Source organism: Nannospalax galili, unplaced genomic scaffold (genome assembly GCF_000622305.1).
Source record: "Nannospalax galili isolate Female #2095 unplaced genomic scaffold, S.galili_v1.0 scaffold42, whole genome shotgun sequence".
In the NCBI taxonomy this organism is placed as follows: Eukaryota; Metazoa; Chordata; class Mammalia; order Rodentia; family Spalacidae; genus Nannospalax; species Nannospalax galili.
The window spans coordinates 721,327-747,961 of NW_008348666.1; the positions used below are offsets into that span (position 1 = coordinate 721,327).

At 44.9% G+C, this 26,635-nt stretch overlaps 1 protein-coding gene and 1 non-coding gene across 2 annotated transcripts in view; both read right to left on the bottom strand.

Annotated features, from left to right (window-relative positions):
* Positions 1–16,103: 16,103 nt before the first annotated feature.
* Positions 16,104–26,635, bottom strand: part of Susd6 (sushi domain containing 6) — a 116,657-nt gene continuing 106,125 nt past the window's right edge. The window contains exons 3-6 of the mRNA XM_008845936.3: positions 24,545–24,742; positions 22,502–22,640; positions 18,382–18,809; positions 16,104–16,181 (exon numbers count right to left, since the gene is read on the bottom strand). Of these exons, the coding sequence (XP_008844158.1) occupies positions 16,156–16,181; positions 18,382–18,809; positions 22,502–22,640; positions 24,545–24,742 (791 nt within the window). The 3' untranslated portion in view covers positions 16,104–16,155. The remainder of the gene's footprint in view (positions 16,182–18,381; positions 18,810–22,501; positions 22,641–24,544; positions 24,743–26,635) is intronic.
* LOC115072480 lies at positions 24,237–24,326 on the bottom strand. The gene has a single exon (XR_003851534.1). It is a non-coding gene; the product is annotated as a small nucleolar RNA U83B (small nucleolar RNA).

The window sequence follows — 26,635 nt, forward strand, 5'->3', positions numbered from 1 at the left end:
ACTAAGTTATTGAACAGGTGATATATTCACTTGCTTCAAAACTCCAAAATGCAGAAGGGTCTAGATTAGATGATTCTTCCTCCAACATCACTCTCCCAAGTTCCAGCACCTTCCTGGTGTGCAGAAAAGCATGCACATCATACATGCTTTTTCATCTTTTTATACAAAAATGCTAGCATTCCATATACCCCCTTCTGCCTCTAGCTTTTCTCATACAATACTATGTTCTGTAGATTGCTTCCTAGCTATTTTCTACTTTCCAGTATCCATGTTGTGTTTGGATGTCTCAGATATGTTTAACTAGCACGTGTTGATGATTATTGTTATGTTCACGTTTTTGATTAAGCAACTGCAATAAATAACCCACATACCTATGAGCAAGGCTCTCTGTAGGCTAGTAGCAGATGTGGGTTGCATTTCCATAGGAATATCATGAAAGTGAAGCTGTCTTCCCTCATTGCATCCTATCAGGTGACAGATCATTTTGATTTGTCCTCTTGATCAAAGTGCCATCTGCCAGGCTTCTTCACTGAGATTTATTTTTACATGGTGTTGCCTTGTTTTTCCTGGGGAGATGTATAGAAACGCCTATTCACCCCAGATAGGTTCTGGTGACAGAACAAAGGAATGAGTCCATTCCAAGTCTAAGTTGGGGAACTAATGAGTTTGTTAGGGTTAATTACAGCTGCATCACTGAAAAGTCTCACCCAGCATGGGTGATGACTCATGAAAGTTTCCCCATTGGAGATCCTTACACAACTTGGAGGCAGCTACTCCACCGAAGAGTCTCCTTCTGGGGCTGGAGGGATGGCTCAGTGGTTAAGAACACTGACTGTTCTTGCAGAAGTCCCAGGTTTGAATCCCAGCACCCACATGGCACCTAACAACTGTCCATAACTCCAGTTCCAGGGGGTCCGACACCCGCTTCTGATCTCTGTGGGCATTGCACAACATGGGTGTACTTTCATACATGCAGGCAATACACTTACACATAAAATAAAAACAATTTTTTAAAAAATTTAAAAAACAACAACAAAGAGTCTGCTTCCTCCAGCAACTGTTTGTTTGCCTCCCGAGCTTCCCTGTGCCCTGTGGAAGGGAACGTTTCAATCCAGAGGGAATGGCTACACAATTTATGAACTCCTGTTTCATGTTTTGTTCAACAGATTTTTTTTTTTTTTTGGTCTTTTTTTGAGACAGGGTTTCCCTGTAGTCACAGTTGGCCTGGATTCACTATGGAGACCAGGCTGGCCTTGAACTCACAGAGATCCACCTGCCTCTGCCTTCCAAGTGCTGGGACTAAAGGCATGTGCCACCATGCCTGGCTTGTTCAACAGATTTTTACCACTGTTTTCATGATCAAATCATCTCCAGTTTGCTAATAGAAGTCCCTTTGAAGTTCCTTTGAGTGACAGTCCTTTGGGCATATACACATCCTTCTTAGAGCACTTTCTTGTTGTTTGACATGTGACAGTCCAGGCTCCTGTAGGCGTCCCACCTCAGCTCTGGGATCAGCCATCTCTTTAAGGAGTGCTGGTTTCTTTTAGTGGGAGTAGAATTTAAAGCAATGATCTCAGTGCACTCACTCATTGTCCTTGGGGTGTCACTGCTCCCAAGCCCTCTGGGAGTATTTGGCTGTGCATGTGTGTGTACATGCACCTTTGTATTCCTTCAACGTTGCTATATCATTCAAGAGGGCTATGCCAATTTCTGTATATTGAAAACCATGAGTTCACACCCAAAGCTCCCATTCCAACCCAGCACTGCAAGGTTTATTCTGGAGGGATTTGATTTGGGGTTTTTCCACTCTTCTAAATTTGTAACTCACTTCTCTGCCCCCACCTTGTTTTGTTTTGTTAGAGACAAGGTAGCCCAGGCTGGCCTTGAATTTGCTCTGTACCTGAGGATGACCTTGAACTCTTAATCCTCCTGCTTCCACCTTGCAAGTGCTGATATTTCATGTGTGAACTATCATGCCCAGCACCATGCAACGTGTGGTTTGGGGCTTTTTAGAATAAATTTTTTTGGGGTCTTTTTTGAGACAGGGTCTCCCGGTAGCCCCAGCTGTCCTGGAACTCACTATGTGGACCAGGCTGGCCTTGAACTCACAGAGATCCGCCTGCCTCTGCCTCCCAAGTGCTGGCAAGTGGTGGGACTAAAGGTGTGTGTCACCACTCCCAGCTCTAGAATAGACTTTTAACGTGGGATTTTTAGAATAGATTTTTAATGCCAGGCATGTTGGGCATGCCTCTAATCCCAGCCCTTGGGTGGTAGAAGCTGGTGGATCTCTGAAATTGAGGCCAGCCTGGTCTACATAGTGACTTCCAGGCACACTTAGGGAGACCCTGTCAAAAAACAAGAGAGATGGCTCAGCAGTTAAGAGCACTGGCTGTTCTTCCAGAGGACCCGAGTTTGATCCCCAGCACTCACATGGTGGCTAACAACCATCTGTAACTCCAGTTTCAGGGGATCTGACGCCCTCTTCTGATCTCTGCAGGCACTGCATGACGTTGGTGTACTTATATACATGTAGGGAATACACTCATACACATAAGATAATAATAAAAATGTCATTGTGTGTGTGTGTGTGTGTGTGTGTGTGTGTGTATCTGTATGCCTGCAAAACCCAGAAGAGGGTGTCAGATGTTTGTAGTTACAGGTATTTGTGAGCCAATTGCTGTGGGTGCTGGGAACAGAACTCCAGTCCTCATAGTGAGCGTCAAGTGCTCTTAACCCCTGAGCCATTTCTCCAGTCCCAACCAAGCAGTATTTTTAGGAATGATTTATTCAGAGAGAGAGAGAGAGAGAGAGAGAGAGAGAGAGAGAGAGAGAGATTGAGGACCTATATTGTAATTTTTAAAAAATATTTTATTTTTATTTTATGTGTATGAGTGTATTGCCTGCATGTATGTGAGTGCACCTGTGTCATACAATGCCACAGAGGTCAGAAGAGGGCTTCGGATTCCCCTGGAACTGGAGTTAAGGATGGTTTATAGTGGCCATGTGGGTGCTGGGAATCGAACCCAAGTCCTCTGCAAGAGAAGTCAGTGCTCTTAACTGCTGAGCCATCTCTCCAGCTGCCTGTATTGTAATTTTAATGGTTATTGCCAAATTACTTTCCATAAAAATGATTCTAATTTTCACTCCTGTTATTAATAATTTGTTTCTTTTGCCAACCTGGGTAGATTGCATTTTTTCTGATGTTTTCATGATTAATGGCTAGTATTGTTAATCATTTTTTAATTCCTCTATTAAAAAAACAGAAATTGAAGCCAGGCATTGTTCACATCTACACTTGGGAGGCAGAGGCAGGCAGATCTCTGTGAGATAGAGGCCAGCCTGGTCTACGTAGCAAGTTCCAGGTCAGCTGAGGCTACAGAGAGAGAGAGACCCTGTATCAAAAAGATCAAAACAAACAAAAAAAGCAAGAAAAGAAATTGATAGGGAAAGGATGCAAGAACTGACCTTCATCTTGCAAGGTTAGTACTGGGATTTGAACCCAGAGCCTCATGCATGTTGGGCATGCACAGGCAGGTCTCAAATTTTCAATCTCCTTGCCTCAGCTTCCTGAGTAGCTGGGATTACAGACCTGCACTACTGAGCTTGGCTTTCTCCTTCATTTTGTGCCCTAAGGGAAATAGTGAAAAGGTTTACTTCTAACAGTGATGTAGCCTGGCTGTTGCTGGCAGGAACTTGATTGCATGCAGTGGGTGCACCTTTGTTGTCTGTGCCAAAGAGCAAGTAATTTGGCCTGTGCTGGACACGTCTGCTGATATCTCTGCCTGTAGGAGTCAAGAGGTGGCATTACCCTGCAAGTTCAGCTATTAGTAAACCACAGGAAGTCTGAGGACAGGAAGTCTCTCATCACTTCTATGGGTGTCCTGAAGCCGTGTTCTTTGATTAAAAGTATTGTAGTCTAACCCTGAGAAGAAAGGTATTCCTTTTTCTTTATTTTTATTTTATGTATGAGTGTTTTGCCCTCATGTACCTAAGTGCACCCATACATGTAATGCCCACAGAGGCTAGAAGAGAGTGTCAAATCCCCTGGAACTGGAGTTAGGGATGGTTGTTAGCTGCCATATGAGTGTTGGGAACTGAATCTGGGTCCTCAGCAAGAGCAGTCAGTGTTCATAACTGCTGAGCCATCTCTCCAGGCCTCCCCCAAGAAAAGCCTTCTCTTCTTCCTCCTCCCCTTCCTCTCCCCCCTCCTCCTCCTTTCCTCCTCCTCTTCTTCCCCCTCCTCCTCTTCCTCTCTTTCCTCCTCCTCCTCCTCCTCCTCCTTCTTCCTTTTTGAAACAGGGTCTCACTATGTAGCCCTGGCTGACATGGAACTCACTATGCAAACTAGCCTCAAACTCATAAAGCTCCACCTGTCTCTGCCTCTCAAATTCTGGGATTAAAGGCATGTACCACCATGCCCAGTTGGCATTCTTAATTTGAGCAGATTTTAAGATAATTGTGGGTTTGGTTGAAAATATCCCATATCTGACATTTTTTTTCCATCTCAAAAAGAAAAATAAGGCAAGTGTGGTTCCTGGTTTCAGATGCCTCCTTTTGTCCCTATGCATATCTACAGCCTGAAAAGCCTTCTCTCCTCTTCACCCAACAGCCTCTCATTCACTCACTTCTCTGTCAAGAGTATTGATACACAATTCATCCTTTAAGACTCCAGAGCAAGTGGCATCTTCTTCCCTGGGGACTCTTCCTCGTTGCCCAACCACCCCCGCTACACACACAAAGCACTGAACTCCTTCTTCATTCCCCATCATTACATCATTACAGCTTTTTCCTGCTAAGTGTTGCCTTTAGTTTTAGGTAGCTGTTTAACCTCTTACTACTTTCTTAGTCAACCTGTGCTTTAAGGGCACAGACTGAGTCTTCCTCATTATTGTACCCTGAGAACTTACTGCCTGGCTTTGGGTAATGCTAGATAATACTTTATTGAGCAAGTCTAAAATGTAACAAACACTGAAATGATTGAAGCAGGGGTAGGGATGACCCTCCTGAAGACTGGCCGGAGCACAGTATCTGGAGCACAGCTGCTCAAGGGCTTCAGGAAACCAGCAGCCCCAGAAACCAGGCCACACATGCCAGGATCCTTGATTCCCATGCTCCTAGTCTCTCTAGATGTTGAACTCAGCAGGCAGGCTTCATCTGCAAACAGGCTGCCATCACTGAAGGCCCGACTATTGCCCCCTGAGGCAAGCTCTACTGGGGGGATGCTCATGCTTGCCAAAACTTCTGCCTTGTTAGGTTAAGTTGAGAACCCCAAAACCAACTGCTATCCTAGGCTTACGAAGTCTAAGCTGCCCAGGCAGGCTCCTGGAGACATGTCTATGTTGTGAAATTTCCTTTTCTGAGGGCACTGGGTATCAGGGGAAGTCCAGAATGCCAGGCAGCTGTTCCTCTCCTGGCTGTGGGATGGTAATTCCTTGTGCCTTTACAATGTTCACCCATCACCAACAGCTTGCCGGAGGGCCAGGCCCTGCTCAGGAATGTGTTATGTCCTGCCCTGGGTTCACAGATGAAATTCCATTTAATAATGAACAAGAAAAGCCTGCCCGATACCTCATCACTAGATCCTGAGATGAGGCAGGAAGAATCTGGAATCTAGAACATTCCTCAAGGGTACTGCTCACCTTTCCATCGAGGCAGGTTGCAGATAGGATCTGCCTGTGGCTCATGGCTCACCTGACCCTCCAAGGACCAAGAACTTTTATGACTCCTGGGGCAGAGACTGCCAACCTTGTTTTATTTGGGAGGACTGGTGAGAATTTGTCCTCCACAATGGAGAGGGATTTATGGCCAGGATATCAAGTCGAATAGGGTCAAGTGCTGGGAAAGATGTTTCTAGGGAGTGGTGACCAGAAAGCCAGAGAGGAACAATGGGATACAGAGGAGACTAGTGAGCCATGTGGGGTCCACAGATCAGAGTGGTGTGCCTGGATTCAACTCCCAGCTCAGTGGGTGATTGGTCATCCTTGTGGTCTTGGGCTCTACTTGAACCTCTCTGAGCTTTGCTTTCTTCCCTTGTGAAGCAGTAGATGATCTCTGCCTTGCAGAAGTTGGCTTCCTCCCAACCACCATCTCTATTTGGGGACAAGTATACTAACCCTACATCTGTCATCCCGAGACTGCATGGAAGGCTGGGTATCTTGGCTGCATGGACAGAGCTGGACAGTATGCTTCTCTCACTCTGGGCTAGGGTTGGGAAGGCAGGCGACCAACTCCTGCCATGGGGTGGGCCATCCAGAATTCCCTTCTGGCCTCTTATTCTCAGTCCCAGGCCTGCAAGGAAAGAGGATTATCTCCTTTCAGCCAGGCCTGGGGGTTCCCCAGGATCATCTCTGGTCTGTCAAAGCAGGAATGACAGGTCTCAGTACCCACCTTCCTGTTCTCTTGGAGTATGAGAATCTGTCATTGCCAGCGTAGGAGACAGAGGCTGCCTGTAACCTGGCAGGCAGCTTTGCCCTACTGGTTGCAGACAGCCACAGTTCCAGAGCAGAGGTCTAACCTGGAAGAGGAGAGACAGGATTTACAAGGAAGCCCTTTCTCAGATCTAGGGTTCTGGGACACATCCAGTATCCGAGAAAGGGAAGACCTCCCTAGTAGTAGGGACAGCTTGAGTCTTTTTTTTTTTTTTTTTTTTTTTTTTTTTTTTTAATTTTTTTTTTTTTTTTTTTTTTTTTGTCTTTTTGAGACAGAGTCTCACTATAGTCCCAGCTGACCTGAACTATGTAGACCAGGCTAGCCTTGAACTCACAACGATCCACCTGCCTCTGCCTCCCAAGTGCTGGGATTAAAGGCGTGCTCCAACATGCCTGGCTGCTTGAGTCTTTTTGATAAGCAAATCTCTGAACTTGTCTGAGTAGGGCTCTGACTCCCCTAGAGCACCCAGCAGGGGGCACTCTGCAGGCAGAGGGAAGATGGGTTGGAGAAGATGGAGCTCACTGAGGGTGGTGGGACAGGGACACACACTAGAAGCCTAGAACTCCAATCCAGCTCTGCAACCAACTGGTTGTGTGGCCTTGGACAGTCAGCACACAGCCATATGTATCAGTGTCCTCATCTGTGGAACTGGACGCTGGATAGGAACGACTGCAGGTTTGTGGTTTGTCTTTCCTGCTGTAAACACTGAAGTAAACCTAGCACTGAGCTTCCAGCAGGTAGGGGGATGACATCAGTTAGGCTGTCTTGCTAATGCTACCCTTGAGTGGCAGTTTAACTGCTCAGTTTCTGTTCTTGCATCACGAGGAAGCCTGGATGTTGTGGGCAGTGTTCTCTGAGACAGATATTAAGAATTCAGATTGAGAGACAGTCATGTTTGAATCCTGGTTCACATCATTTCAAGTAGTGTTAACCTTACGATAAAACTGCACTTCACGATTTTATTATTTTGTCTTTTTGAGACAGGATCTCCCTGTAGCCCCAACTGGTCACTACGTAGATCAGGCTGTCCTTGAACTCACAGAGATCCACCTGCCTCTGCCTCCAAAGTGCTAGGATTAAAGGCATGCGCCACCACGCCGATTTTATTAATTCTTATTATTGCAGTGCTGGGGACAGAACCCAGGAACATGTATATGCTAAATGAAGTGTTCTACCACTGTGCTATACCACCATTTCTATTTTTTGGTTTGGTTCTTTTTCTTTCTTTCCTTCTCTCTTCTTTCCCTTTTTTCTGACAGGGTCTCCCTGTAGCCCCAGCCTACTTGGAACTCCCTATGTAGACCAGGCTGGCCTGGATCTCACAGAGATCTGCCTGCCTCTGCCTCCCAAGTGCTGGGATCAAAGGCATGTGCCACCATGCCCAGCCCTTTTCTTTTATTAAAACATTTGTGTGTGTGTGAGCGTGCATGTGTATATTGCCTGCATGTATTTAAGTGCACCTGTGGAACTGGAGTTGTTAGCCACCATGTGGGTGCTGGGAATCGAACCTGGGTCCTCTGAAAGAGCAGCCAGTGCTCTTAACCGCTGAGCTCTCTCTCTAGCCCCATGGTTTTGTTTCTTTTCAAATAGGCTCTTACTATATAGCACAAGCTGGCCTTGAATTTGTGATCTACTATTTCAGCCTTAATGATTCTAAGCCTATTTCTTCATCTGTAAAGCCAAAGTCTTATCACAATGCCACTCCCCTTCCTGCAGTTGTTGGGACTAGAAAAAGTGCAGACCAAGCCTAGGCAGCACTCAAGATACTCTGTTGCTATTTTTTGTATTTGGTTCCCCACACACATCCTCACCACAGTTTTCTGCATTCCTACCCTCCTCCTCTCTCCTGCCCATTGAGTTACACAATCCTTGTTTTTTTTAAGACAGGGTCTCACTATGAAGCCCAGGCTAGACTTGAACTCTCAATCCTGTCTCTCCCTCTGAGTAGGGCTACCACTGGCGCACACCACATGCCTGGCTCTACCATGGTTCTTTATTTTCCTCTAGCTTTTCAGGTAGATCACCCAAAGAGCCACTTCTGTGAGCTCAGTTTACTACCCACCTAAAGACATGGAAGCCTTTGTGCCTTCTGCCTGCTTTGAATCTCCTGTTGTCCTTCCCTAGCTTGTATAAATTCCACACACATTCTCTTAAATTTTGGTGACCATGTCTCATTGTTTAATCCAAACTAACGTCTACTAATTTTGCCAAGAAAAATTTCTCAATAGCATTAGAGGCTTACCTTTTTTTTCCCAAGACAGTCCAGATATGTAGCTCAGGCTGGCCTTGAACTTGCTGTATGGCCAAGGGTGACCTTGAATTCCTGATCCTGAGTGCTGAGATTACAGACATGTAACACCATAACCAGATCAGATGTTTTCTTAACATCAAAGTCCAAACACATGCTCCCTTTATCAAGTAGGAATGAAAACTTACCAGGAAAATTTAGTAATGAGTAATTGTCTCAAGTCCCAGAAGAAATTGCTTTTTTATTCTCTGCAGCATGCAGGTCTAACACATGCACAAACTGTGTGAGGGTACATTTTTAATTTGAAGGCGGAATCACCATTTTGTCTTAATCTCAAACTTAGACTTCTCTGTTTTTTTTTGTTACAGAAAGCAAACGTTTTAAAAATTCAACTTCAGGAATAATGGAAAAGGTAAGTTAAAACTATTTTATTTTTTAAATTAATTTTTATTTTATGTGTGTTTTGCCTGCATGTATGTAACTGCACCTGTGTGTGCAATGCCTGTGGAGGTCAGAAGGCAGCACAGAATCCTCTGAAAGTAGTTACCAACCTGGGTCCTCTGCAAGAGCAGCCAGTACTCTTTACTGCTGAGCCATCTCTCCAGTCCCTAAAGTATTTTCTTTTAGTATCTTTAAAGAGCCCCACCATTTCTAGTGCTGCTGGATTGTGAGACAATGAGCACCAGAGTATATAATTTGGAATAACTTTTCGGTGAATAATTTGAAATATACCAAGGCATTGAAATATGTATCTCCTTGTCCATAAACAGATAGATGGATACTGAAAGTATGGTACACAGGCACAGTGGAATTTTATTCAGCTTGAAAAAAAAAGGAAATTATGAAATTTGCAAGAAAATGGATGAATCTGGAAATATTGAGGTAACCCAGACACAGAAAGACAAATGTTGCATGTTCTCCCTCATTAAGATCCTAGCTTTCTGTAAAATGTGTGTATGGGTATAGGCCATAACACTAGAAAGGGGAGACCAGAGAAAAAGAGGTTTTGAGGAAGGTGGAGAGGCTAATAGAACCCTTGACATTTAAGTAGAAGGGGAATGCTGGGGGTGGAAGGGAACAAGGTGGGTAAGGTGGGGAAGGGATGGAAGAGAATCGACAATGGGCTGGCTCAGTTGTTGAGGGCACTTGCTGCTCCACCAGAAGACCTGAGTTCAATTTCCAGCATCCACATCAGGTGGCTTGCAATTGCCTCTAATTCTAGTTCCAGGGGATCTGACACCCTCTTCTGGCCCTCCCAGGGGACCCACACTCATATGTACATACTCAGAAACATATACATACACATAACCAAAAAAATTTTTAAGAGAATTAACAAAACTATTATTAACAAAACAAACTATGAAAATGCCATAATGAAACCTATTATTTTATATGCTAACTAAAACAAGAACAAATTTTGGAGCTGGAAAGATGGCTCAGTAGGTAAGGGCATCTGCCATCAAGCTTGATAACCTGAGTTTGATCCCCAGTAGGAGAGAGCTGAATTCTGCAGGTTGTCCACTCACCTCCACATGTGCCATGACATACATGTGCATGGTTACATGCATGCATATATGCTCAAACAAAATAAATAAAGATGTAAAAAAATGCATCTCCTTTGATTCAGCGGCTTCATTTCTAGCACTTTAATCTTAAGGAAATAATTAAAAGAATGTTTGATAACCAAAAAGCCATAATTATTATATAATGCAGCCTTTAAAATATGGATGTGTATAAAGTTATAGTAGATTGTGAGATTTTTGTTTTTGAAAATTACATAAAATACTATTAAAAAGTGGCCTTTTGGAGATAGAGCACTTGTCTAGCATGTATGATATGAGGCCAGAGGTTCAATCTCTCATACTGTCAAAAAAAAAAAAAGGGTAATGTTTTACAAGAGGAACATATATGCAGGCATAGAAGACATTATCAGTGCTATGGGTGATTTCAAGTTCCCTGCTGGATTAACTGAAATGGGTATGCATTATTTGGGGTTTTTTGTTTTTTTTTGGGGGGGGGTGTCTTTTTGAGACAGGGTCTCCCTGCAGCCCAGCCCCAGCTGTCCTGGAACTCACTATGTAGACCAGGCTGGCCCTGAACTCATCAACATCCGCCTGCCTCTTCCTCCCAAGTGCTGGGTTTAAAGGCATGCACCACTACGCTCGGCTGTTTTTCTTTTAAGAACAGGTCTCACTATGTAGACCAGGCTGACCTCAAACTCAGATTCAATTCGCCTGCCTTTACTTCCGAGTGCTGGGATTAAAGGTGTGTGCCACCATGCCCAGTCATTTAAAGCCATTAAAAAAAAATTATTTTATGTGTATGCGTGTACTGCCTGCATGTAGGTGCACCCGTGTTGTGCAATGCCCACAGAGGACAGAAGAGGCTGTTGGATCCCCTGGAACTGGAGTTATGGACAGTTGTTTGCTACCATGTGGGTGCTGGGATTCAAACCCGGGTCTTCTCCAAGAACAGCCAGTGTTCTTAACCGCTAAGCCATCTTTCCAGCCCCTAAAGCTATTTTAAGTAGCCCGAAAAAGACCTGAGAGATGGTTACTTTTGTTGTAGGGGTTCCCTAGAAGGCAAGGGAATCTTTTGCTCTCTACCCCACCAGCCATATCTGAGCTAACCATTCAGACAGTCCTGTACCCTAGAGGCTCTGTTCGCTTGTAGGCTTACTACCTCTGTCTCTTCTAGGGACAAAGGAAAGGCGACAGTCCCATGGCTGACCCCACATGGAACCTCTCCACTAGATACTCCCCTCCTGCCTGAGAGGGCCACCATTCCTTACCTGAGGGGACAAGCAACTGCACCTGTGTCTGGTGATTTTTCTCATGAACCATGCCTGCTTCTTTGTGAACTCATTTCTCATTGCATTCTGTACAGCTTAAATGCACTTCAACACCCAGAGAAAAGTATGCCATTTCCCCTGTCCCCAGATGAGAATTTTTCCTCTCCTTGAAGTTCTCTACTTAGAACAGAAACTCTGAAAGGCAGAAGGGAGGTAGCAACACCTGGGAGGGGTTTGTCAGGAGGTCTGGAGACAGGCAGTATCTTGTAGGGGAGAATGGCTACCCCAGACTAGCTGCTTGGGTTTGAATAGAATCCTTGCTGTTTCTCTCTATGCTTGAGTTTCATTACAGGTGGCACGGAGTCCCAGGCAATAAGGGTACCTGCCCTGTGGTCTTGCTGTGGATGTACAGAAAGTGCTTAGAGCTAAAAGTATCTGCTAATGCTACTAGTTTGTTGTAAGGAGTTAGATAAATCTCAGGCCTCTTTACTCTCTTCTGCACTGCCAGCAGTGGCTTGTACACATCCAAGATGCCCTTTTCTTGCCACAACTAGTTGATTCTATGTTATGTTGTTCTTTTTTTTTTTTGTATGAGTGTCTTGCCTGCCTGTATGTAAGTGTACCATGTGCATGAAATTCCTACAGGGGCCAAAGAAGGGTGTTGGATCCCCTGGAACTGAAGTTACAGATGGTTGTTAGGCACCTTGTGGATGTTGGGAACCTCTACAAGAGTAGCCAGTGCTCTTAACTGCTGAGCCATCTCTCCAGCCCGTCTGACTTGTTTCTTCACACAGATTCTCCCAAGTCTGAAGTTTGCCAACTGTCCAGACTGGGTGGCCAGCAGGCCTGGGATTAAAGAATAAAAACTTGCTACAAGGATCACATCTCCCACAACTGCTTTCATAAGAATGTTTTATTATTATTATTTAGAAATGCAGTTATATACATAGAACAATTAAAATTAAATTAAACTTTGTACAAATATTAAAATACTATCTTCACACCCACTGCAATGTACAGGATACCAAAAAAAAATATATATATATAAAATAAAATAAAGCAAACCTAAATCGATTGACATCCTGCACAGTCAATTATGTGTTGTTTTAAACCATTATACGAGTACCATTCTGCAAAGGAACCCATAGTGGTGCGACGACCTGAAGAAGCCAGGGCAGTGTGGACGCAGCCATGCAAGCAGCCCACAACCATCGCCTCTCCCTGCTTAGCAATCTGATTGCTCTGTCCCTGTACACCCCCAACCCCCATGAGCTTTGATACTGGACAGAGGGTTTGGGAGGGGGCTTTGTTCAAACTCTACTAGGTTTTCAACTGGAAATTAAGAGTCACATCCCAGAAAAACAGGGCCTGCCATCTTTGGCTCTCCAGGGAACCAGCTATCACTTAGCCCAAATGCTTGCCACGGGAAAATATTCTCTAAGGCTGCAGAAGACCTGGCAGATTCCACAAGAGGCCCCAGCCACACTGTCAGGCACAAGCACACCTGGAATTAAGCTGTATAGTCAGCATGCTATGTCCCTTCTAGCCCCTCTTTGCTCTTTAAGGAAGGGGAAGGGAGCAAGGTTCTAAAAATGTTTGTAGCATATTTCATTCTCTATGCTAGAATGTTCCTCAGGAACAGAGGAGACATTGTTATGCAGGAAGCCAGTGGTTTGAGAGCTCTGATGGGATTGGGAGGAAAAAGACCAAGCAGCCACCTAACCCCATGCTGCCACTCATGAAGCAGGAAAAGTATACCTTTGTCTGTTTTACAGCCTGGCTTCTCTACAGATCTTTAAAGCTGGGGGTGGGAGGAGGAGGGCAAGATGAATGAGAAGACAGTATTGATTTAAGTTCTCTTTGCAAATGGAGTGCTTGTAGAATGTACATTGAAATGCCTTATAAAACCAAAAGAATTCACAAAGTGGCCAGGACTCAGCATATTTCACAGTTCACACCCAGTGAAACAGGAACACAGCACACTAAATACAGAAATGGTAAAAGATAGAGCCTACCTGCTAAAGTCTTACAGAGGGATGGAAATTTTAAGTGATTAAAAAAAAATTCTGGCCCTTGAAAGATGATAGAATGTGACTGCAAGTCACCAGGATATAAAACCTGCATTGAATCAGCTCAAATGTGAAAAAAACAAACCAAACACCCCCTAAACAAAAACTTTGCAAAAGTCCTTTGGTGCTGACTGTCTCTCCTGGACAAGTCTGCAGGATGCCCCTGGAGGTAAGTCCAGGGAAGCAGGCTGTGGCTAGCTTCTTCCTGCCCAACAAGTCTGACACCTGTCACTGACCCTGTTACTAGCCAGGCCCCACCTCAAGGCAATTGCGGAGTTCCCAGCCCCTCTGCAAAGGACAAAGCCCCAAAGCCCCAGAAATCACAGCATATGGCTGATGGTTAAGAAATTGCTTTAGAGAAAGAGAAACAACTTGGGAAGAAGTCACACCAGCAGCGGTGGGTGGGAGGGGAATGGGCAGTGTAGCCCTCTTATCCTCCAGTTAGGTGAGCCTGAGCTTGTCATCACCAGAGCAGGTTAATGGATGATGAGATGGAAGGAGGCACCAGCAGGTTCTTTTACCCAAGGGCCAAGCCAGTTACCTACCTGGCCAAATAAGACCAAAACAAAAAGTGCAATCTGTTAGAGGTCAAAAAACCCAGTGTGAAGATACAGAGAAGGGAAGGATCTTTAACTTTAAAAACTCCTAGAAGAGAATTCAGATTTTAGAAGAGGGCTCATGTGGAAGACTCCTGCTCCTCTGCCCCACTCCTCCCTACCAAGAGGTTGGGCACCACCAAGGGTGCAGGAGAGCCATGATAAAGTGGCTTGTCTTCTAGCACCTTCTCTAGCCCATTCCTTTGCCAACCATGCTTGCCTGGACACTGGGCACAACAGATGACAACCTAGGTGGAGAATGTGTGGGAGTAGCCAGCAGGAACAGCAGGTACTGCCCTTACCCTGAGAGGAAAGATGACGGCGGCAGGAGGCCAGCCCTGACCAGGGAGTAAAGTGCGTTGTGAGTGGAGGCAGTGGGCTGTGGTTTGGGAAAAGGCCATTCCCCTATCTCTGAGGCCACTGATGTCTGAGGCTAACCTGTTAGGTCAGGGACTAAAAAGATACAGGGCTTTTTGTTATTTTTTACTACCCCAGGGAGGCTCGGTGAGGAACATCACAGGTGCAGTACAGGGTCAGCTTCAAAGTTTCCCAGTCCAGGTGCTTGAGGAAAAGAAAAGAACAAAAAGAAAGAAAAACCAAAAAGCAACATTCCTTGATGACACAGCTATCTTCCCAAGATGGTAGCAGCCTGGTGGAACTAGATTGCCCAGGCTTGTCAACATACTGTGCAGGGCCATAGGATGCCCCAGTATAGTGGCTGGAGTACTTCCTCAATTACCAATATGTCCCTACTCCCAGGGCCTACACCTTAGGCTTCAGTCTAAAGAGGCCTTGGAAGTCAAATTTCTGGATACCCATTGGTCCACCTGAGCTGGTAAGGCCAGGGGTGCTAGGACCATTTCTCAGCCTTGCAGGGAAGATGAGGAGTGGCTTGTCAGCAACATGCGGAGGAGCATGGAAAAGGGCAGAAAAAGGAAAAGCAGCGATGCTGCAGGCCACTTCCTGGGCATAGTTACTAAGGCACATGACCGTGGTGAGGAGGATCCTCAGGACCGGGCTGGAGCTGCCTGCAGCCACCCGGGGACTTGGTCTGTGCCTCTCAGCCTCCCCTCCGTCACCACAAACCTAGAAATGGGCAACTTGCCCAGACTTCCAGAACCTGGATGAGCATTCAGTGGCATCTCAGTAAATCTCAGGGTTCTATGGGTTACAAGGAAGCCAGAGCTGCCTAGGACAAAGTCCAAGAGACAGCATGCAACTTCCTCTTATGCAGGAACAGAAAAACCAAGGCTAAGGCAGCCAATGCTGGAAGCAGGAAGTGAGGACTTGCATATTAGGAAGACAATCATTATCTGACACCTTCCTTCCCTCCCACAGGGTCTTCTGGGTGCTTCTTGGAAACTCTCAACTCAACAGAGCCAGGAACCTGCACCTGAGTTGGACAGCTGACTGCTGGACAGTTTTGGTATGACTTCATAAAGTGGCTATCCTCAGTCCAGGAAGCATACCACCAGTGTCAACATAGGGCAAACCCAGAGACTCACATTCTAGCCCAGTGAAAGTCATTCTTGCTTTGAGGGCCTTCACTCTTGACTCTGCTTCTGAAGCCCCAGGCCTGTCCCCCTATGCAGTTGGCAGTAGCCACTAAGGCCTGTGGATAGCAACCCACTGGCACAACAGGGGACCTGGACAGGGTGGAGGAAGGCACAAGTAAACACAACAGTGCTCAGGCCCTCATGGCTGTGGGGTTTGCCACCAGAAAGCTGGCTGGAAGGGACTTGGAGGCTCAGGGAAAGGAGGGCTCGATCCAGCATATTCAAACATGTCCCTGACAGATGGGAAGGCTGGGCCAGGCAAAGAGCCGGCTCTTCCAGCTGTCCAGCGGGCAGATGGCGAGAATCTTCCTTGAGTTTCCAGTGAGATGGCCTGCGGGCCCTCAGGGACACACAGATACACAGGTGACAGCTCAGGTATCTGGGTGGGATGGCTGGAGAGGACATGATGCTCAAACCCACAGGGAGACAGAGGAAGGGTAGAGAGGAAAGAGGCCAGTGGCAGCCCTTAGGCTTCTTTCAACAGTGGGATATCTGCAAGGAGACAGGGAGGGAAAGCACAGTGGTTATCCAAAGGGATCTCTTCATAGCATTCCTGACCCCACTTTCAGGGACCTTACACAGCCTGACTTTAAAGAAACAAAACATTCTGCTGTACATATCTAGCTAGTCAAAAATCTCCTGCCTTCTATTTCTGGCCTTTTTGGTTCATCTCTCCTACTGCCTGTGTGATAAAATCTCAATGCTGAGCCTGACATTCAAACACCTTCCGGTTCCACCCACCCCCTGCCCCCATTGGTCTAGTCACTTTTAATTCTTTTCTAACTCCACTCTAAGAGGCAACAAGGTCCTGCTTAAGTTCCACCATCTCCTTAAAGCCATCTGCTAGCTATGTGATCCTGGATAAATCACTTCCCTGTTTTGGTTTTCTCATATGTCAGCATGCCTCAAGTTCCTAGGAATCACACAGCTCAGGCATAACATGTCATGAAAAATAACACAGGTATCTTGTCCTACAATTTTTATTTCATTATTGTGTGTATGTGTGTGCATTTGTGTATTTGTTTTTAAAAGACAGGGTCTCCTAGTAGCCCCAGCTGGCTTGGATTATGCAGACCAAGCTGACCTCAATTTCAGAGATCCATCTGCCTCTGCCTCCTGAGTGCTGGAACTAAAGATGGGTGCCATCACACCTGGCTTTTTATATATTTTTTACATTATGTGTGCGTGTGTGTGTGTGTGTGTGTGTGTGTGTATACCTGTCATGGTGTGCATGTGCAGGTCAGAAGATAACTTGCAAGAGTCAATTATTTCCTTCTACCAGGTACATCCTGGGAACTGAACTCAGATCATCAGGCTTGGCAGCAAGTACCTTTACCCACTGAGCCATCTTGCTAGTCTTATTTGTTTATTTCAGAGATAGGGTATGGACTATGTATTCCAAGCTAACCTTGAACTCATGGTCCTCTTGGCTCAGCCTCTGGAGTGCTGGGATTGCAGTGGTGAGCTACAATATCTGGCTAGCCCTCCAATTCTTAGTTCTATTCTTTTCCTTTTCTTCCTCCCTCCCTCCCTCCCGTCTGTCATCTTTTTGAGACAGCATTTCCTTGTAGACTCAGCAAGCCTGGAACTCGCTATGGAAACCAGGCTGGCCTCAATCTCACAAAGATCAGCTGGTTTCTGCCTCTCCCAAGTGCTGGGATTAAAGGGGTGTGCCTCCATGCCCAGCTGTTCCATTATTTTTCTAGTATAAGCACCATCTTTCCAACTAACTGATACTCCATGCAACAGGGAGTATTTTTCCTATTTGTGTCACTCCTGAAAAATCTGCTGGGCTCTCAAAAATGTTTATTTAAGCTGGGCATGGTGGCACATGTCTTTAATCCCAGTACTAAAAGGTAGAGGCAGGCAGAACTCTAAATTCAAGGTCAGCCTGGTCTACATAGTGAGTTTCAGTCTCCAAAAAAAAAAAAAAAAAAGAGCCAGGGTCTGGAACAAGGAAATAATGAGTTCCAAGACAGCTTGAGCTATGCAAAGAAGCCCTGTCTCAGAAAATGAAAATAAACAAAATCCTCCAAAGACGGGTTCAATACATGAGCAAAAAGAAGGAACCAGCTGGGTGTGGTGGTGCATGACTTTAAGGAGGCAGCGGCAGGCAGATCTCTGTGAGTTTGAGGCTAGCCTGGTCTACATAGCGAGTTCCAGGCCAGCTGGGGCTATAGGGAGACTCTATCTCAAAAAGACCCCCTCTGTCATTTACCAGTGGGCAAGTGACAAGTGAAACTGGGCCCCATTTTCCCTATCTGTAAAGTGGGAAAGTATTTACAACCCAGAATCATTGTCAGATTTAACTGAGATAGTACAAAGAAACTAAAGACACACCACTGTGTAAAATGAAGCAGCTCTCTGCCCTACAAGAGAGGCAGGCTACTGCTTTCTCCATGGTACAATCCAAGGACTCCTTGTTATTCCTGACCTTTCATGAGTACAAAAATTATAACAAGATCCCAACCTCTAGCATAGTCTGTGGCTGTGAACAATCTCAGACTACAGAACCATCAAAATTCATAGATAACAGTGAAAAGTCTCCCTACAGAGAGCCCAAAGCACTACCTGGCACTGAGAACAAAGTCCTATTTTATAGGCTAATACCTTGGCTATTACCTTCCTTTGCTGAAAATATACAAAATATTAGAGTGGCCCAAGGAGCTTCCTCCCAGGAAGGACCACTTACCATCTGTGTACTCCTCTGATGTGAGGGATAAAAGGCTTTGTATGTCACTGTTTTCTGAATCTGCAGTGTCTTTGTGTGCCAGCCGGCTGCTCCCTGAGCCGGCCACCCAGGAAGAGGTGGTTGCCTGGTGCACCATCACAGTATCTGACCCTCGGGAGCCCCAGGCTTCACATAGTCCAGACTGGCCTGGGGCCTCATCCTCTCCACCTGCAGAGGAGCAGGCCCCTTGGCCCTGCTGCTGCTGCTCCCTTGGCATGTTCCTCCCATTGGGAGCAGATCCTTCTGACAGAACAATCTGAACTCTGGGGTCAGCAGGTGGCATGCAGTGACCAGAACTGCCATATACAGCTTCCTCATATGAAGGTAGTGAAACCTGGACCCCATCCACCATGATGGAGACTTGGTCCCCAGATACTCCCTGGTCACGCCTAGATCAGAAAACAAAAAAGACAAAAGAAGAATCAGAATAACACAGAGGTGTACAAGTTAATACCAACAACATCCATCCTTTTTCAGCACTTAATATATGCCAGGCACAGCAGTAACTACCTTCAACACTTCAGTACATTGAATCCCTCACCTAAGTCCTTCTAGGTAGGGATTTATCGGGAATACAGGCTTGGCTCAGAGAAGTTAAGTAACTTGTCCACAATGAAAAAGCTAGCAAAAGATGAACTTGGGATTTACATAGTTCTACCCACTTCCAAAGACTGTTTTTAACCTGTGGGTTTCATAGGCATCTGAACTTCTGTTCTATGCAAAAACTAAGTGCCTAGAGGTAACCATTTAACAGTTAGGATAAAAAAAAGGGGGGGGCACCATGGTAAACACCCTGAAAACCATTTTACTGTACACATACATACATTGTCTGCTTCATAAATGTGTCTCCATAAAACTGTTAATGGGAGAGATGAAGAGAGAGGGAGGAAGGGAAAGGAGAAAAGAGGGAAGGGAATCTTTGTTCTGAAATGTGATACTCGACAGGAGGGAGGCAAAAGAATTTTATTTTGTTTTGGCCTTGGTTTTTTGAGACAGGGTCTCCTGATAGCTCCAGCTGGCCTGAAACTCGCTATATAGACCAGGCTGGCCTCAACTTCACAGAGATCCACCTTCCTCTGTCTTCCAATTGCTGAGATTAAAGGCATGCACCACCATACCTGGTAAGAATTTTGTTCTTCTGACATAACTACTTTTGCTTTTGAAACTTAAAAAAAAATTATATATGAATTTTTAACACACATACAGATCCTTGCATGATCCAAAAGTGACAGTGGTATACATTCCCACTGAGGTCAGGATCTGCAGCCCAGACACTTCATGCCTGTCCTAGTCACTCCCACTTCCTCAATACCAGAAGGACTTCACCATGACTGTCCTGGCACAGGACACTCCTTTGATTTTTTTTTCTTTTTCAAGATACAGTGTCTTGCTATTATTCAGTTTGGAATGGCCTTAAACTCAGAATCCTCTTACCACAGGTTCCGAGTGATGGAATTACAGACGTACACCACTAGGCCTGGCTTACTTAAAGTTTTAACAGTCGTACTACAACATGAACCCTTCAATACTAGTTTAGATCTAAATTTGAATGTGCAGACAAGCACAACTGTGGCTTCCTTTATTCAACATCATGAGATTTATTCATGCGCACACCTTTTCTGGGGATCACTTTTGCTGTATGTATACATGCCTTTTTTTCCCCTGAAACACTTGGAAATATAGTGAAAATACAAATTGTCATGAACCTTAGGACTTCCTTTTCCATACAGTATCAGTACATCCCAGAAATTTAACACTAGTATAATATCATACTATAATATTAACTTCTCAAACTACCTACAAATATTATTCATTGCAGCTGTTCTTTGTTTTTATCTAGAATCAAATATATACTGTGTTTAGATGTCCTGCCCCTTTCATTTCCATTAATATAAGCAGCCCACTACAAAGTTTTTCTTTTATAACACATTAAAAATATTTTATTTATTATTTTTATTTTATGTGTATGAGAGTATTGCCTGCATGTATGTAAGTACACCTGTGTCATTCAATGCCTGTGGAGGTCAGAAGAGGGTGTCAGATCCACTGGGACTGGAGTTACAGACAGTTGTTAGCCATCATGTGGGTGCTGGGAACTGAACCTGGGTCCCCTGCAAGAGAAGTCACTGCTCTTAACCACTGAGCCAATTCTCCAGCTGGACAATGACTTTTTTTTAAGCATCCAGGTCAGCTTTCTAGTAGGATGTCCCACAACCTGGATGTTGTGGATAGTGGTGGTAAAGTCCTTGTGGCAGACAGGATGTGGGAGTCTGCGCTGCAGTTCCTGACCTCCGTTAAGAATGTACACCAGTGTCACCTTTAGATCATGGAGGAATATAGACTTTGCTATGTGTCTTTTCTTGCATTTGTGTTAGAATTCATATATAATCTAGATTATATTTCCTTTTAACTGGACTTAGGTCAACTTTAACCAAGAAGACTACACAGAGGAGGATCTGTTCTTTCAGCTCCTACACTGGGAAACATAGTGGTTTACTGCCACCCTGCACTACCATTGCTCCAAAGCGGTTAGTTCTCAATTTCCTCATGGGCACTTGGCACAAAATCTGTGTTACCCAAGTCAAATAACATACAATGAAGATAAGTAGCATCCTTGAAAAGTACCCAGAGATTTCTGGATGGGAGGAAAACCTTAAAAATTTTTACTACATTTATTTGTTTGTTTGTTTACTTATCTACTGTGGGTATGTTGTCATCTGACTTCCACATATGCACTGTGGGGACACACAAGCCCCTACACCAAAAGAGTAGATGAATAAATAAACACAAATAAACAAACAAATGCAGTGCAGGTACATAGTACATGCATTTGGTATCCAGACATACATAATAAAAAACAAATCTCCCTCCTCCTCAAGCAAAAAGAATCAATTGGTTACTTCTAACAGATGTACTGGTTAACTACAGGGGAAATAAAATTCCCTAGCCTTGATGAAATGCAGATTAGTACGACTTCATGTGGAAATAGCTGATTCTTTCAAGTAAATATCTCCCTTCAAAATCCCCTTTATACTATTAACAACCTTTAAAAATAACCACCCCTTCTTCCAAACAAAACAAAAGGAAGACAGGAAAAAAAAATCACATTCCATACAGAGATTCAATTTAGGTTAGTCCTTGTCTGTGAGTTCCAAATCTGGAGCATTTTACAGGTGGTTTAGTTTGGGCTGCTGTGAGCTAAGACAGTGATTGATGTGGGCTAATAATGACTATAAAGACATATTCTTTAAAGTCAGTAAGTTCACCTACAGGGGTGCTGAGCAATTGTAAAGGTCAAGATAGTACAGTCAAGAAGTCCTCTATCAGGAATACACTTGGGCCATTTTCACTGGTGCCCCGTCATTTGCCATCCTCCACCCCCAGAGTCTGGGATACATTATTCATAAATAATGCACTATGATAAAAAGAGGAGAATGTAGGCAAGAAAACCTACTTCCTCCAATTTCAGAGTGGTACAGTGGTCCTGGATTCTCACTATAGAGTAAAACTATCTGAGAAGCCTTCTATAAAATTCTATAAGGCCAGAATCCCACTCTAAACCAAATAAATCAGAATTTGGGGGAGGCCAAGGTATACTAAAGATTAGAAATTAGGAGTAGAGGGTGGTGTCTTGCAAATATGGGCAGGAATCGAGTCATATGGAGGGCTGTAAACCCCACCACTGGGCCTCAGCCCCAAAGTATCCCATACAGATGGTCAGAAGTGATGCCAAGTCTGTTAGAACCATACTCAGAGACGACTGATGAAACTACAGACTTTGGGGATGAAAAGATTTAAGTTCAAATCTCAGCTTTGCTATTGTCCTGAGATATGACTTGATGAATGATTCAACCTCACTGAGCCTCAGTTTCTTTGTCTGCAACGTTCCCATCAGGATCAAAGTAATGTATGTAAAGCAAGAAAACACAGTGCCAGGCACATCTAGGATTTACCACATGGCAAGGTTCCCCCTGCCCCACTTCCCTAGGACATATAGACTAGCAAAGGCTGTAAGCCACCAGTCTCCCATAACCAGTCCAAGACCGGTCCCACAGAGATGCTTGATGGGCACTGGGCTTACCTGCTATGATGGAAAGACTTCAGCTTTGGCTGCAGCAGTACAAACAGCACCACAAGGAGAAGAATGAGTGCCACAGAGCTGGCAGTGGAAGCCACTATGGACAGTGCAGGGACCCCAAGTGACGTGTGGGTTTCTTTGTCTATGGAAACAAGGGATCATCAGAAGCATTTGGTACCCAGACACATAATACATGAACTCTATAGCTGATGTATGTCCCCTGCACAGGGTCATACAGAAACATTTCACAGCTGGGTCTTTTCAGGAAAATCTTGTAAAGTGGACTATGTATACATGGTGTCCCGGAAACATTTCCTTTTCCTGTTTCTGAATAAAAGAGTCCTCCTCACTCCAGCCTTTGAAGTCCATCTAGTACCTAAACTCACTTAACCGTGGAGTTCTTATACCATCAACAGCAGGGTGGTGAACATTAAGCATTAAAAGGGGCACACCATTCTACCATCTTGAGTGCCGCCTTCCGCCATGTTTTTTCCATGTAGCAGGATGATTAAGAACTAGACAGGGGTCGGAGAGAGGGCTCAGCATTAAGAGTGCTTACTACTTACTCTTGCAGAGGACCAGGGCTTGATTCCCAGCACCCAAATCTGGCTGCTCACAACTGCTTATAATTCTAGTTCCAGGGGATCTGATGCCTTCTGACCTTCTCAGGCCTGCACACACACAGTGCACATAACTTATGCAAGCACACATAATAAATCTTTTTTAAAAAGAAGAAATAAAGAATAATAAGCTCCTGTCCTAACCCCCCAGCCTTTGTTGTAAATCCCAGATTAGTTCCCATCCACTTCTGGGGTATTGTGGGTTAAGCATGTTCTGGTCTTGAAGCCCAAGTGTGAAGCACAGAGATGGCCATGTGACTCACATTTCCTTTTTTTAAAAAATTGGGGCCGGAGAGATGGCTCAGTGGTTAAGAACACTGTTCTTGCAGAAGACCTGGGTTCGAATCCCAGCACCCACATGGCAGCTAACAACTGTCCGTAACTCCAGTTCTAGGGGATCTGACAGCCTCTTCTGTCCTCTGAGGGCATTGCACGACACGGGTGCACTTACCTACATGCAGGCATAACACTCATACACATAAAATAAAAATAACAAATAAAAAGCCGGGTGTGGTGGTGCATGTCTTTAATCTGGGCACTCAGGAGGCAGAGGCAGGCAGATCTTTGTGAGTTTGAGGCCAGCCTGGTCTACACAGTGAGTTCCAGGACAGCTGGGGCTACAAAGAGACCCTGTCTCAAAAAGAAAAATAAATAAATAAATAAATAAAATATTTTAAAAATAATTTTTATTTTATGTGTATGAGTACACTGCCCACACGTATGTAAGTGTACCCATGTTGTGCAATGCCCGCAGAGGTCAAAAGAGGGTGTCGGATGCCCTGGAACTGGAGTTACAGTTGTTAGCTGTTATGTAGGTGCTGGGAACATAACCTGGGTCCTAAGCAGCCAGTGCTCTTAGCCACTGAGCCTCTCTAGATCCACATTTCCCTTTTAGGAAGCTGCATTTTCCTATTGCATAAGACAAGAGGTGGCAAGGAAGGCAAAGGGGGGTGGTAGCTCTGTAACAAAACAATCAGTTTCTAGTCAAGGAAAAATGAAACAAAAAAGACATTGAAAAAGGTGTCTGCACTGTGTTCACTATGCTAGCAGAACACAGTCTTAACGTCACCAGCACTTGGACTGACAAACAAGGGATTCTGAACACCAAACTCATTTTTTTTTTTTTCTGGGAAGGCAACAAGGAATGCTTCTGCATCTTACTTGGTGCTGTATTCAGCACACATTCCAGGGCCTCATCATAGAAAACGAAACTCAATTTTACATAGCAGGGCAGATGCCCTTCAGTGGTTCAGAGGAATGTGATATGCACCAACAACCCTGATGACTTCCACAAAGACATGAAAAACCAAAGAAAGAGAGAGCGCAGGGCTGTAACTCAACCAAGGTCACTTTGGAGAAAGCATGTACTGTTTTCCCAGGAGCTGGAAGAGAGCAGAACCCAGGCAGCACTCCCTTGCAGGCTTACCTTCATTGAGATGACAGCTAACCTCCATGGCCGGCTTCCACTCGCCATTCTTGCAGGTCAGGTATTTGTAGTCGCCCTTCAACATGTAGCCTTCTGCACATAGGTACTCAATGACACTGCCTGCTGTCAGGGGGTCTCTGCAGGGCCGGGGGTGGCAGATGTAGCCACCATTCTCTGGCTCTGGGGGCAGAGGGCACACTGCAAAGTCAAAGGGAAATGGTACCATGGTGAGGTTTTCAATGGGTATCTGCTCTCAGAGACATGATTCTGAAGGCCTCCATAGAAATACATGAGGGGCAAAGAGCCATCCCGTGGAATTCAGATTGTTACTAACGGGGAAGAGTGCTGATAACAGGTAAGTTTGGCTGCTTGCTTTAGGGGAACTGTGGCCTTGACTAAACAGCAGACTCCTATAAAGTCTCGCACCTGCTGCAGTCTGGATCTGGTTCTACTACAGCCCTCTAACACGAGTCAGCCTGAGAGGAGATAAAGTACTGGCAACCCACTATGGGCAGTGTTAAGCTGTTTCTGACATCAATGCGAGGAAGGACTTCATGGTAGAATAAAAACAGGAGTTTGGCTTTTGAGGAGATTTTGGATGGCTTTCCTAGGAGGCTCCCCATACCTATGTACCTTCCATCCACTTCTGGGTATCACTTGTCTCTATCCCATAGTAAATTCCACATTTTTCATCTAAGCATGATAGTCTTTTTTGTTATTAATGTTTTGTTTTTGAGACAGGATCTCTTGTAGCCCCAGCTGGCCTGGAAACTCACTATGCACACCAGGCTGACCTCACAAAGATCTGCCTGCCTCTGCCTACTGAGTGTTGGGATTAAAGGTGAGCACGACCACGCCCAGAATGGCAGCCTACCTTTAAGCTCACATCTCTTACATTTCTGTTTCTCTCCCCTTTGAAGATGAGGACAGAAGCACAAAAGTGAAGTGGCTTTTAGGGCAGGGACCAGAGTTAGGTCCTCTGATTCTAATCCTGTACTCTTCCTCTCATGAGACCCAATTCCTATCCAATGAGCAGAGTGGTTTATAAGGTTATGTGTGTCAGGATCACTTCCCTTCATCCCTTCAAAATGGTCAGTGGAAGAGACAGCAAGCAGGGCCTGTTGCGGTAGAACTATAGCCTAGATAAGCTCTCACAGGAGCCGGAAGGTATGAGCAGTTCTTAAAAGAAAAACCTCTCTTTCTACCCGAGACAACAGAACATAAGCCCAGACAGGCACTGCAGGATGTGTCCACTCAAGATCAAAGGGGTCCAGTGGGGGCACTAAGGGATCACTGAAAGTCTGGCCTGGGGGAAAAGCAGGATGGCTAGGCACTCATGGTCTCCAACTTTCCAAACGCTCTCATAAAACAAGATACACTAAAGGTTTTCCAAAGGAAATTCAGTTTTGTGGACCATGTGCCAGTCTGTCCTAAATATTAGAGACATCGGTATGAGAATCAGAATGGTCGTTTGTCGTTTTCTTTTCTCACTTCCTCTATGAGGCTCAGAGTGACTGGAAATCACACAGCAGTGTCTGACTGGCTAAGATAAAGCCCTGGCTCTCTCCCATCTGCATGCCCCAGTGACCACACCCTGCAGATGTGCCCTCACAGCCTCCCCCACCTCTACTCCCTCTGACCCAGAATGTCATTATGAAGGCTAACATCTAGTTTGGATGGATGAAGGCACCAGGTCCAAAGGTGATGCTTCCTGCCCTCTGACTGCACATTTCTGGAGATAGGGAAAATGATACAATTTTGTTTCATTTCCTCAATTATACATACTTATAATTTTTCTTGGGCAGGGTACTTAGGACTAAACCAGGGACTTGTCCACACTAAACAAACATTTTACCACTGAGGTACCCCCCTTCACTTTGTCAGTTATTTATTTCATTGGTTAGTACTAAGGATCGAACTCAGGGCCTCACACGTTAGGTATACGCTATACCACTGAGCTACATTTCCAGCTCAACAATTGATTTTTTAAAAATTTTTTATTATTTTTATTTTATTTTATTTTTATTTTATGTGTATGTGTGTTTGCAAAAGAAGAAGTAAAGATGGCTATGAAACATCTTAAAAGATGTT